Source organism: Platichthys flesus, chromosome 1, assembly GCF_949316205.1.
Source record: "Platichthys flesus chromosome 1, fPlaFle2.1, whole genome shotgun sequence".
Taxonomy (NCBI): Eukaryota; Metazoa; Chordata; class Actinopteri; order Pleuronectiformes; family Pleuronectidae; genus Platichthys; species Platichthys flesus.
Window position 1 is genome coordinate 20,036,547 of NC_084945.1, and position 14,688 is coordinate 20,051,234.

The 14,688-nt window shown below is 42.5% G+C and overlaps 1 protein-coding gene across 1 annotated transcript in view; it reads right to left on the bottom strand.

Annotated features, from left to right (window-relative positions):
* igdcc4 (immunoglobulin superfamily, DCC subclass, member 4) overlaps positions 1–11,463 on the bottom strand; it is a 56,618-nt gene extending 45,155 nt beyond the window's left edge. The window contains exon 1 of the mRNA XM_062388478.1: positions 11,144–11,463. Within this exon, the coding sequence (XP_062244462.1) occupies positions 11,144–11,207 (64 nt within the window). The 5' untranslated portion in view covers positions 11,208–11,463. The remainder of the gene's footprint in view (positions 1–11,143) is intronic.
* Positions 11,464–14,688: the final 3,225 nt, after the last annotated feature.

Genomic DNA, 14,688 nt, shown 5'->3' on the forward strand with positions numbered 1-14,688 from the left:
AATGAACAAACAGAACTGTGTGGCTGGGGGGGGGGGCACTGGTGCATGAGACTGGGAACACACTTCCAGTGTTCAGGGCAGCAAGACATACTGTGAGGTATTCTATGGAAAAATAGACCAAAGATAGGAGACAACTCACAAGCAGAAGAGTCAGAAAAAACCTTCCTCATCCTTGAATTCTTGTAATGCTTGTATTTTAGGTTCAGGGTTGAGCATCTAACACAAGGTCAGCTTGATAAACCAAATATGTGAAGGTGTAATGCACTGAGCAAGCAGGCTTTACATACTATGCTCACACTAGGTTCTCAAGAATTACATTCTTACATCGTTGATGTTAGCGAGATGTGCTAATCTGTGAGTAATATACTGCATCTAAATGAGAAGGGGATGTGTATGTGTGTACGCTCAAATGATTTTAAAACCTCTGTCGTTTATTGAATGATGGCTGCATATACCCATTTAAAGAACAGCCCTCCATTGACATCTATGCATGTGAACCTCTTTCTGTTTCTAGTTTGACCGATCACGTTTGAGCAGGCTTCGGTTGGCCGCTGACGAACTGTCAGTGTAGAGAGAAGAAGACCCGGGACAAATGGACCGACCTGCATTAGTCTATCGATTCTTTAATTTATCTGCATTCATATGTGGGTAGCTGTTAATAGAGCATAGCCAGATCATTATGTCTGGACCTAGAACACCTTTAAAAAGTTTTACAAATATTCAACTCATGCTATTTAAAATAAACTATAGTCAAACTGTAAACAGTGGCAAACAGAAGATAGAATCTTGGTCTGGATATCCGTTGTCCACACCAGAAGTGATAAAATATTGTCACTTCTTTCCTTGCCTGACAATAGAGATTGGCTCAGATTGCCTGATCCTTAAGCTGAACAGTAATTCACATCTTACCCGTCACCATTAGGACCTCAGAAATTAAGTTTCATCTCATTAGGATCAAGCTTTGGTCCCAATTAAGGTCTACTTGTACTCAGGGTTTATGCTTGCAAAGGTCCTGAAGATGTAACAAAATTAATATACACATAGATCAAACTACTTGAGCAGAATAAAAGACTAGTTGAACATTTTCAAGAAACAAAATTAATTTGTGGGTTGACATAATGACCCATCTAGGCTTTATTGTAATGTTCTGTTTAGACATTACACAAAACATTGCTGTTCCTTTAACTGATCACTCTTAACGTACAATTTACATGTAGCTCATGTTTAAAACTGCCAGCACTGTCAATGAAGTTTGGGCTATGGATGGAGCTTGTGCTAAAATTCAAATGAGAGTATGATTATGTCAGGCTGCTGCTGGATAAGTCTTGGATAATACAAAGTGAACCACCTACGGTGTAACAGTGACCCTGCCTCGAGGATCTGCTCAAAATCCCATCATGTACAGTTATCAGATACACTGTGTGGCAAACCTCAGTGACCTAGTAAGCCAACCGGAGGGAATCGCACAATCGGTCTGAATTGCATCATTGTCATTTTGTAATATTAGTTTCTGCTCCTGGGATTAAAGAGCTGCTTTACCGAACAACCCAACCAAAGCAAGGATATGTCATCACACATGAGTCAAGGCAGCTCCATTGCCAGTATAAGACACACACAAAATTAAATTGCTCTTTCATAAAGCTTTTTTTTTTTGCACAAGCTATGCAAGCTGGCGTACTAGTTTATCAGATGGCAGAATTATAAAGCTTTCCCCCCCATAGAGGAAGGTGGCTTAGCAGCATGTTGCAAAATCAATCTTCACCTTATACATGAAACGTAGCTCGACTTGTCAGATGGGCTAAATTCCACATCATCCACACGCCCATCTGTATAAATCCTGTCATGATAACATGATTTGCCGTGAAGAGTCAAAATGCAACTTTTGTATTTCTAACACCCCCATGTTAAATCAAGTAGGCTATACTATTATTATTTTAGATAAAACATTTACATTAGAACACAATATTAGCTAAAACCTCATCTACAAAAGAATACAAATGTAATCATTCTTTTAATACTTGTATAATCTCTGTCAAAGGATTTAGATGGACAGAAGAAATGCATTTCTTTTAGCACAGATCTGACCCAGGCAAGTCATGAATACATACAGGTACTGAAATAAAACCCTCGTTAGCTAATGAGGTCTCCGATATTCCGATATTTTGAAGCAGTCACACTTTTTAGAACTGACAAATTGCTCCAACATCCCATGGGAGTAAATCATTCGATTTCACTGCAGACAAAATGGAGCGTGAGACTTCTATTGCATTCACACAAACACCCCTGTGCTTAAGATTGCCTCCCTGGCAGCATGAAAAGGCGCTCACAGGGCACCATCAAAAATCAACTTATTCACTGCACAAATACACCCAGCTGAAACTCAGCCCAAGGCATCTTTAAATAATATGCATCCTAATTTAGCATGGACTCTCTGGGGAGCAGATCAAGATACACTCACAAATCGCAGCTGATGCACCAACACAAACACACAAGCAAGCACACATGGGTGGATGTACCTCTGCAAACACCCCCCAACATGCAGATAATTAATGTATGACTAATATGTAATGAGCTATTCTCCACAGGCGATGCTGTCCAGCGAGCACTGGTCTCCAGAGATGCGAGGATGTATGTTCACAGAATTACTGAACGAGGAAGAGGGAGGAGGGAAGTTTGATCACAGGGAAAGTTCAAACGATGCTAACAACTAGAACATAGTAATTAGAGGCACTGTTTACATTAGAACATTATTTAAAAATCTAATTGCCTGAGGTCATTGAGTTGGCGTGTGCAGTACAAGACATTAAAGAACAGAAGCTGGCAGTGACTACGTTTGGGTGGACACCAATATTACAACAATTGACCTTATTCAGTCATGCGTCCACCACACCCTTACGTTCATTGTCACTATGCCAGTTTTAAAACCCCAACCTGGAATGGTTTCATGTACGACATTAACGTTTACCATTTTGGGTGTTTTTGTTGTAATTTTGCCAAAAAATACAACTCCATCCTGTTAACACTCAGATTGTCGTCAAACTGTTGGTAACAATCATGGGTCGATGTTGCTGTGAGAATTCCAAGAGGACATTATCATGTGATTGAGATGTACACATGTCTACATAATGGAAATAGGGTCAGAGTACTCCAGGCCTTAATATGATCATGATCCTATTCAATTCAATTTGTATTGCGCCAAATCGTAATATACATTATAACATAATGTACATTCTGGTCATCAGTAAATGCTGGAACGGCACTCTCTTTTCAGACTATTGGCTTAGGGTAAATATTGTTATAATAGTGTCCATGTAAACACAGGGACTGAGATGAAAACAGGCACATAATCAATTATTTATATCAGAACTACATCAGGTAGGTCAGGTCAGGTACTACATCAGGCTACATAGAGCCTTTCTAAAGAGTAAGGGTCAATGCACTAGAGTCAGTGTACATCCCACTACAAATTCAGTGTTTAATATTCCGTAGCTGCTGCTATACGGGAGGTTGAACAGCTGGCCCTGTGCTGTAGACATAACAACCTGGAGCTGAACCCAGTCGGATCATTCAGAATGACGGTACAGTTCAGAAGGAGACATACACAATGCTAATCAGGTGAACTAAAGGTGGAAGTAACCATTTGAGTCGCTCATTAAAAAGGGGATATTCTGTCTGCAGTGGCTGAGGAAGTTCAACCCACAACAAAAGCTCCATTTGTTAGTCTTTATGTTTTTAAGTACACCGGCGGCTTCCGAGCATGCTGGGCACGCGTCCATGGCCAATAAACTTAATTCAAATGCTAGTTATACGGATAAAAATGTTTGAGGATGACCTCCAAAAGTACCCCCACCACTTGACCAATGGTACACTCCTATTACCGGATGAAATAATCGGACCAAAGCAGTCAGCTGAGAGATAACCAGCAGAAAATGATACCAAGCGATACAGGAAACTTGTGAAAGCAGCTCCTAGTGCAATCATTTGGTTTACCAACTCAGAATAACATGAGCTGTCTGCTCACTAATGTGAGTGATATAAACAGCATAAGATGTTGGACACCATGTAGATATAAAGTAAATGTCTAACCAAGGAATTTAATTCATCATCTACGAAGCAAAATTAGTTTTAATCAGTTTATTTGACAGACTAAACCGAAATCAACAATTAAGAGAATATTGAATTTATATTCAAACGGTTGCAGGGAAAGAAAACTGCAAAGGCACAGGCTGCTTTGATTCTGCTGCAACTGTTACGCAACGTTCACCATAAATATATATGTCAGGTTTGTCAGCTTATTGCTGAGCACAGCCACTTTCTATTTCAAATTTAAAGCTGCAATGATGATGCAAGTGTGTGATCACTCAGGTTTGTATTGGTACATTGTTGGAACTGTCCGACAATGAATTATTTATTAAGCACATTTCAGCGTTTGGCCTGCTTCACTCCACATTGCCCTGGTGTTTTGACAGCCCTGTAGCTTGAAGGCAACATAGTGTAAGAAAACACACAATGAGAAGATTATTAGAAAATAGAGCAGTTCCTTTTACACGTCAGCTGAGAAACGTTTGTTCCACATCTGGCGAGTTACAGCAGAGGTAGGAGTGTCAGGCGTCATGAGCGAGTTCCACTTTATCACAGTTAGTGACGCAAGTTTTGTGACAGTGAGACGGCTTCCCTGCGCTGCAGACTGGTATTTGTGCATGTCGTGCTGAAACTTGCACTTTAATTGTCACGACAAACCACCGTCTTCAGACTTGTTTGCATTTTAACACTCCAACTTCGCTGTATTCGAAATATCTTCATTTGAGACAGTGCAGAGTCAAAAATGTAACCCCTTGTGCAACTTGACATCTCCATGATATTTAAGCTGGAGGACGGACTTTGCCCTACAGCACCCTGTTGGAGTGTGTGGAACAAATGGTTGACTCAAAAACCCAGTTCCCTCCCACTACCATGCCTAACGTTGCACGGGGTCACTTCAGCAGCAGGATTCCTACAGGCTCATTTTCCTCGGGTGTTCCATAGAAATATTAACTTTGTATGAAACAGGCTGCTGAGATGACACTGTCTGACCTCAGAACACTGGAGGAATCTCATTGTAACAAACTCAGAGATAACGTGTGGAGTTGTACGGACATTAATCTGTTTTATAATAATTTCAGAAAAAAGGAATTTAATCTCCCAGAACTGATCAAGCAGAGGTAGTCTGAGGTGATTTCAAAGCAAGCTAAAAATAAGACTTCAGCAGCGTGGTGTCGTTGACAGGCAGGTTCCATCTCTTCACATGTTCTCGTCGAGAGCATGTGAGCCAACGCTGCTCGTTTAGATATGAGGATATAACTCTGTCTGTCTGAACAGTGCTACGTTACAAGTTAATACAGGGACGACGAGGCTACGATGAAAACATATTCTATCAATTCGTTTTATTTCCAAGCTCATTTCCGAGATCAGTTCCTAACTTTTCAAGCTCTATTCAAGGTCATCATTCATTATTAGTCATCAAAGTCACAGTCTACTCACGTTCTTCACTTTTACTCAGTTGAATTTAACAAACTAAAAATAAAACAGAATCAACTGTAATTGTTGCTTAAAATCAAATTTCATTAAATCAACTGCAACAGCAAAATGCCTGTGGGACTCGAAAAAAAAATGTAATTGAGACTCATTAGAGGATAATTCACTCTTAATATTATTATGTTACCATTCATTACAGTAACACGTGGAAGTAATAAAACAGTTCTGTTGAACCGGTTAAAGAGTAGAAACATTTACCATTGCACATATTTTTAAGTCAGCCCATCTCTTCCTGCACACAACCTACTGAGATATCTATCCATCGGTGTGATATGGTGTCAGAGGACAGTGGCAGTGATGAACCAATAGGATTATCAGAGCATTATCACCTGAATCTGCAGCTCCCCTTGGCTTTACAGAGCTTCACATTGTGTTTTAGCTGGTTGCCAAGGCTAATGCCTTTTGTTTTGCTCGAGAAGGGTCTCATGTGATAGAAGCCTGATGAATCAGGGAAGGTTTTGAAGTGAGCAAAAACACCCAATCAGCAAGCAGTTGTGCGGGTCTACGTCATTGTTTCTAAACATCTCCATTTTAGATTAACTACATGGCATAAAATAGTGAATGTTAGCTTTGCTGCATAACTGCTGGATCTGTGAATAAGGTCCATTTTGTTGGGTGTGGTTCTTTTCATCCCTGTTCTCTCTGTGTCTGTGGTTTCCTGTAGGTTATCTAGAGTTTTGGCCATTGACATTCAGAATAAGCAGTTCAGACATAGGATGGTATTGCTAAAAGGAAAGATAATGAATTTGAAGTACTCTTCCCCCTTAATCAAGGCATATTACACTGCAGTGGATATCTCACAACTACCAACTGTGTATAAGAAGCTTGACAGTCCGGAAATAGCATCATATGAGCTCATTCAACTTTTGCTGGTAAAGAAAAAGTGACCCAAGACACTACCAGAATGTCACTCAGTAGAGTGCATACTTCCACCAAGGACCAAAATATAACAGATTGCCTTTCATCAAGATACATGAATGCCTCATAATGTTAAAGAAGGTGAAGAAAAGGTCCCTGATCCGACCCCTGATCTGGATCCGCACCAATTTGAATGGGTTCTTTCTTGACCCATACCACATCCTTCCACCAAATCGTCTTTTGATGCAACAAACCAACAGACAGGGGTGAAAAACAGAACCTCCTTGGCAGAGGTGAGAATTAGAACTGCACAGTTATTCATGGGGACAATGAAAAGAAAAGCATCTGTAGTTCTACAAAGATTTTAATCACAGAGAATCGAGAATAATGCAGGAAATGTGGGTAATGGACTCATTTTTCTCATATCTCCGCCTCCACTTCATCATGCAACTGTGTTTACAATTTTCTGACTAAAAAAATAGTGCAAAGGCGATAATCACATTTATTTGGTCATAAATCCTAGCAGGACAACAGATGTTTTTCTTTTTATTGTCTCCATTAATAACTGTGCAGTGCTTCCTGGGATGTGAACACACGGACACTCACACTCACTCATTTGCCAGAGATGTGTTAAGTGAGGCTGACATATTTTCATTTGATCTTTAGAACGGACAAGACAAGCTCTTTGTTTGTGGATGTAGCAATGGCCCTTGCCCTCGCTCTCGCCCCACCAGCACCCGTCCAATTCATCCCTGTCCCAGAATCACCCCCAGCCCCCACTCACTACCAGCTTCAGTTCCCACCACCAGCAACACCCACGACATTCATGCTCCAGTTTCAAAACCTGGCAAAACACACACACACACAAATAGAGCTGATAAAGAGAGACAGCAGACACCACGATGCCCTCCATGACTGTGTTGTTCCCTAGTCTTGATGAATAATAATAACCAATGCAGAGTAATTATTTGTTAATAATACATACTAATTTGTTCATTTGATCACAAAGCATGATGCTGCTGTCAGCAGAGCTCATGAATACAAATGGGATTTTGTTTTCCTCTGGAGAAAAACCCTTTGATGGCAACTCTTAATTATTGAAATGTGTTTGAATCTGATTTGTTTACACTATTTCAAATAATCTTCTCTTATACAAACGCGACATCTCACGAATTCCAAAGCGTCTAGTTCGCCGAACAAACTGCCACAACTGTTTGGTACCAACTTTTCAGTGATAAATCTCGCAGTGCACATAAATCAATTTCCTCTTCGCTCTTATCGCCGGCAAACTACTATCACAATCGCCATTTACCTGCCAGGGATTTCATCATCTGGATGTGATCGCCCCCAGTGTGGCACTCACTCTCCTGTCAGGAGGATCTCAAGGGGAGTAATTCCTTATTCTGTCTCTGATGGAGTCTGCGGGCCATCGTAATCTCCCTCTACATAAATTGTATCCGCTGACCTTCTACTACCATACAGATGGAAATCAAGGAGGCTTTACCTCTAGCTGCTTCCCTTTTGAGGCCTTCATTTGCATAATTGAACAATGACTATGGGAACATAAGTGAAAGGATGGCACTTTATATGTCTATGAGAGGTGGAGTCTACCTGGATGTACTTTCTCAGAGACTATATCAGATGGAGATTCATTCTGACACATTTGACTTTTCAACAACACCACAACCAACCCCCCGTGCACAGTATTGCTTCATTTCTCATCACTGTGGGTTGAGACCACTGTGGAGCTTGACATACTGGTGCTGAAGCAGCAGCATATCAATGTTGCCAGTGAGCCCCATGCAGACACAAGAGGGGGGTACAATTATGAATGAAACCCTTTTGAATAGTGCAACAACTGTATTCACTAAACACAACTACTCAACAGCTTTTAAACAAATATATCACACTGAGGTTTTTTAGCCTCAACAAAAATGTAGAGCTGCCACCAATTATTAATTTCTTTATCAGTAGACCTGCAATTTTTTTTTCTGACTGAATAATATACGTGTTACTACAAGGAGATTATGTTTTCATCTACCACTGTCTTTTTGTAAAGATGCTTTCAGACGTACACTGAATTCTGTGTTAAACACGTTTGTAACAACAGAAGCAAACATTTAAAATAACAAATAGGTCAGAATGAAAACAAAGGTAACAGACATAAAGAAGACACCAACAAAGATGTCAAGGGAGTTTTTGGCGATGAGGGCTGACACCCATGTCAATGTACCGTAAACCAAAACACGTGTTCTCAGCAGCAGAATTAATACTTTACACCCTGCACTGCCTGCTGCCCCCCCCCCCCCCCCCATACACACACACACGCACACACCCTCACCTGAACGCTCCTGAGATTTCTGTGTTGAAGTCAACGCATCTGAGCCGAGAATCTACTGCTATGCTTTTTATATGACAAAGGCTCACTCCAGAGAATGTCCGGATCCAATCGTGCTTATATTCTCCGGAGGTTATGTCTCAGAACGGCTGTAGTTAGAAGGATTACTACTCAACCAGTTCTCATGAAATGGGAATTTGTGGAGGGGTGGGGCGTGACCAAAGCAAGAACCCATTATGTTTTGATGCGTACTGGATCCAGTTCTTTCTTTAACAATGTAAAATAGTTTCAGTTCAACATTTTCCGATTTGATACAACATTTTCTGCAGATTAATTGCAGATCCAAATAAAAATCTTAATCTAGTGAATGTATATGTGATTTCATAAACTGACTGTACATGGCATCCTCAGAATCATGTTTCATGTCAACATGAGGATAAGACCCAAAAAACTATAATAGTGATTACAGGGCAAACAATAGCAGCAAATTCAAGAAGCTGTAACCAGATATTAGAGAGGCGGTGGTCTAGTGGCAGAAACTTGGACTATAGGCAGAGAAGGTCTCTGGTTCGTCTCTGGTTCGACTCCACGGAGAGACAACAAAAGACGAACCTGGATTGATCTGTCCAAAAATCTAAGAGTCTCCCTACCCTGTCTAGTGCCCCTGAGCAAGGCACCTTACTCCCCCAACTTCTGCTCCCCGAGCGCCGTACATGGTCGCTCACTGCTCTGTGTGTCCTGCACCAGATGGGTCAAAAGCAGAGATTCAATTTCTCTACCTGCCTGAGTGTGCCTTTGCATGTCTGTGCATGTGTTTGGGACTAATACATGCATCTTAATCATCTTAATCTTAATATTCTTTGGTATTTTTAGCTTGAAAAAACCCCCAGACAATTCATCAACTATCAAAATAATCAGTTCTGTACAAACTGTAAACCAAACAGCAATGATTTAAAGATATGTCTCCAGCAGTAATCTCATCGATCCAAATGTTTTGAGCAGCCTGAGTATGAACACCAGCTCTTGGAGCCCTCAAACCAAAGGAGATAAATCATAAAGTTTCATTGTGTGCTCCCTCTCTCTCTCTCTCTCTTTCTCAACGCATACACCTGTCAATGCTTGGTATTGCTTAAACCGTAACTGCTGCCACACAGTTAAAACGTGACAGCAGAGCACTCCGATGTGAGAGTTGAGCAGTTTGCACAGTGCGATGACAGCTGGTTGCATTTCACCCGTTTCCCTCCCTACAGATCTTTGCAAATGTAACTTGGGCAACACGCTGCAGGTAATTGATGTGATTTGCTTGGCTACATCACTTCTGTTACTTCTAATCTGCCTCTTCCCCTGTAGCCTGGTTCAGTGATTTCTCACTGCCAATGCCAGCTGTTGTCAGGTGTCATTCCACAGGACAAACAGTACGCAAACACACGATAGTTTAATGACGTTTTCGGAAATGGAGAGCATTTGGCAGACCATTCTGAATATCGCATCTTCTTTGAATAGTTTTCTACATTTAACTGCACAAATTCCACTGATACTCTATGGGTCTCTGTCATGTAAATCCTCTGGCTAGTCTTTCACCCACTCCTTGTCTCCTGTGTGGGCAGACTTTCCTCTCTCTCCAATCCTCAGCTTCGGTGCCTCATCTCTCTGACACATCCCTGTGTTACTTTATGATTTGTTTATGCCTTTGTTTTCACACATTCTTGACTCTCTGAGCCAGTGGCCAAAAGCAGACAGCAGAGCAGCTCAAGATTATCCCACTGAGAAGAAGAGCTCGGACTATATTTGTGGGCAAAGCAACACTTTAAAGACTGTTTCTTCCAGGAGGATCCACACAAACTTTACATCCTATAATGAGCCCTATTCCTGCTGTTTGATCCCATACTTCCCCATGGCCCGGTGCAAACCCCTCTGGCCGCCCTGTGGCACCATTCAGAGGCTGCTCCCTGAGCAATGTGCTGCAACTTGGTATAAAGCCTCGCAGCGCGTCCTGAGAGAGAGAGGGAGAGATGAGAGAGAGAGAGAGAGAGATGAGAGAGAGTGAGAGAGAGAGAGGGAGCGAGAGAGAGCGAGAGAGAGAGAGACTCATGAAGAGAGAGACACCCATGAAGTGACAGCGCACCACTATAGCCCATAAGCCGCGGAGAGGCCACATGAGGTGAGCACGGTATTATTACACGGGAGATGAGGGCTGGTAGATATCGGACCGTGCAAGGTGCAAATCCACCCAGTCGAGCCCCTCTCCTCTCCTCCCCTGCCCACTTAGTTGTGAGTAACTGCACTTTAGTGGCCCGCTGCCTCACACATGCACTCCACTGTGAAAGAACAAAAAGAAAACCCCACACGGGATTGAAAGTGTGCGCTTTTTACCTTGCTCGGATGGACCAGAAAGCAGCGAAAGAAGACAGAGCAGCCAAATAGTCTCCACCGCCATGTACAGCCTTTGATTTCCACCAGCGGGGCAGCAGCGTGCGTCTATACAACGAGCGGCTATACCGTTACAGCGACATGCATATGCAGGAATCCGCTATTGTGTCCTCCGGTGGTGCGTAAAAGAGAAAAAGAGTCGAATGTGGCGCTCTCTGCTCCACGCGCTCCTCCGGCTCCTCTCCCCACAACACGGCTGCTGTTAGTCAGGGGCAGAGCCGTCGTGTCTCTCAGCGCTCCAACGCCATGTTGCGAACGAATGATAGGAGTGTGTGTGTGTGTGTGTGTGTGTTGGCTGCTGGTCCACACGCTCACATGCAAGCGTGCACGCGCGCGCGCACGCTCGCCAGACACTGGCTGGCTGCTCGTCGCTGGAGTGCTGAAAAGCTGCTGGTGATCTTAACACACACCCCTCATGCTTTTTGTTCGGCTCCATGCCTTCCACCAACAACTCTCTGTGTGTCTCTCTCTCTCAGTGTGTGTGTGTGTTTGTGTGTGTCTGGGACGATGGATTGCTTATAGCGTAATGTGCTTCATTCTGTGCAAGAGCAAAAAAACAAGTGTGGTGAATGGTGTCTATCTGTAATGACTGCTAATATGTTGCCCTGAATGAACCCTGCGGTGCTGGAGTCTGCGAGCATCACACAGACACATGCACATGTTTCATTGAGAACCCTGTCTTCACATCATGCTAGCACTCGTTCATTCATATTTTTGTCGATTTATCCTGTGTGTGTGTGTGTGTGTGTGTGTGTGTGTGTGTGTGTGTGTATGTATGTGTGTTTTATTTCCTCTTTGTGTGTGAGCCTGCACCTTTGTTAGTGCACATACATCCATGCATGGCTGCATGGATGTATGTGTGTGATTAAGCAGTTCTGGGTAAGAAAAGAAAAAAAAAAAGCAGGGGAGGCACATGTTCTCCATGAGCAAGAACAAGCAGGAGGAGGCGGAGGAGAAGGAGGAGGAGGAGGGTGTGTGTGTGTGTGTGTGTGTGCGTGTGTGTGTGTGTGTGTGGAGGGGGGGGGGGGGCGTCCCAATCAATCAGCCAGCTCGCCTCTTGCACCAAGTGCTCAGGGACCCACTGACTTTTGCATGAAACCACATAGTGTAGGAGCCAGCTGCAGCCCAGCCTCCCCAGACTAGACAAAGACTTGTGCAGCATCACTTATACCAGGAGCAGCACGATGAGGCAGGGGAGGGCAAGGCAGAGCAGCTACTTGTTACACTGTAGCTGTTCCAAAAGTGCAATATCCAGGTTTTGATGATGTGACCTGCGATTCTAAATTGCCTGCTGGGATGAGAAGAACATGTATCACAGCTCATCAAAGTCATCTCGCACCATTTGAATTTTAAAGTGTGTTGTTGAATACCGGCTCCTTTTCTTTTTTTCATTTCCAAACTGAACTGCAGCACTACACGCGTGCACAGAATGCTTTGTATATCGTCAACAACACACAGTAGAAGAAGACAGCTCTTCATATTCAGCCGTAATGAAGGAGATACCTTTGATAATAATAGCTTGTCCACCAGATTTCCCATCACGGTGTGTACATTTAATACTGATACAAGATTGATATGAGCCGATGGAATGCAACGGGATGGATGCATTTCCCAGGTGTCTGATTAAAGCAAATGTGTGGGCCATCAGATGATGTGATTGCATTGGAAAACTAATAGCATCGCTGTGTCCTCTGTGATTGTGGTCAAGCCGTAATTTCCCTGCTTCTCATTTTTCCTCCCCAGCTGCTGATGAACACAAACTACCAGCTGCTCGCACATCACCAAAAGCGTGTTGATGTCAAAAATGCAAACCATCTAAAAGAAATAGCTTTAGTTCAATTTTGTCATGAAATGTTGACACGTCACTACTTGCGCGAGTTGTTTGGCTGCATGCCACGTACCATCACATTGTGTGTGGCTACTCTAGAAAGTCTCAACAAATAAAATATAAGTTTACAACGTAGCGCCCACAGCCCAGACGGCCAGAAATTAACAACTTGTGTCCCGTCAGAACCTCAAAGGCTGAATCCAGTGGAGCCATGACCTGCTCCCAGTCATGTTCTTAATTAGAAGTAACCTGATTCCCTTAAACCTGCCCTCAACACAGTGCAACAACCCGTTGAAACCCCATCTGCCAAATTGTTCCCCCCGGCAGAAGTGGCCGACCACTTGCTCCTGTGGATAATTTGAGATTGGTGTTTTTTATGATTCGGCACCAGACTCTCATTTCCATATTTGAAGCAGTTTTCTACAAATTCAAAAACAAAAATGCTCCAGGAATTTCCGCCACGAGTGGAGCTCCAGCAGCTTTCTTTTCACCGTCATAGGGGGAAAAAAGCAACGGTAGCCAAACCCCAAGCAGGCCAATAGCTGAGAAAATTATTTACACATTTGATACTCTGCCCACTGAGACCAATTAGTACAGTAAACTTGTCTGGCTCGAGTCAAAAAGCGAGAGGTTTTAGTGGTTTCTCCTGGCAGGGAGAGGTAGGCTGCTGGTGCTGCTTTTCCTCTCCGAAAACAAATGAGATTTTTTTCGACTACAGACAATAATAATATTTCTGGGTGATGAGCTGAGCAGCTCTGCAGGACTCCAGGCAATCCCTCAGCCCTGGTAACCATTTGTTTTCATGTTTATATAAGGATTACTTGTTTCTTAAAATAACCGCATGGGATGAAATTAAACACGTGTGATTCTGTGTGCATCTGTGCTGTTTTAAGAATATTATACGATCAGCTGACAATAAAACAATCTGCCATCGTCCAATTAATGAGTTTCTTTTTTTAAGATTGTCCACAGTAGTGTAGTGGTCATTGTAACTTGTCTGGTTTTGAAGCTCTGGAGCCACTTCAAAATTATTTCTTGTCATTAGTGAGTCCTGCTCAGATAGTTCTCCAACACAGTGTCACTTTTCAGCTTTCTAAAAACAGACTATGGTGCAGAGTGAAGTTAGAACCAATGTTTTCATCTTACCTGGTTTAACAAACGTTATGCTTTCTACTTTGATGACAAATCTCTTAAGAGTACTATGAATATTGCTGCCACTACAGAGATCAAAACCATTGACTCCAGAGAATGTTTCAGTCCGATAAAGTCAAATTAAATAAACAAAGTATTGACATGATCTGGTGATGCCTTTGACCAGTGGCTTGACTCAGTCATTCCACTGCTGTAAATAATCAGAGGAAGTAGAAGACATGTTCCACTCAGTCTACAGACTGACTGTTAGCACGCTGCCCCGCCCCCAGACTGATATGAGCACATGCAACTGTTTATTCAAGTTTTTATGAATAGCAAACCTGCTGCGTGTCCAAATTAGACCAAATCCGAAACTGCCCTTCCCTTGGCCAATCACAATACACATGCCAAGTGTGAAGTCGACAAGATGACTGATTTGTGTGGAATCTCATGGGAAGACTACTGTTAACAAACACTAACATTAAAAAGAAATTATCACTGATTGTAAAAACTGAATATGTCACTGAAG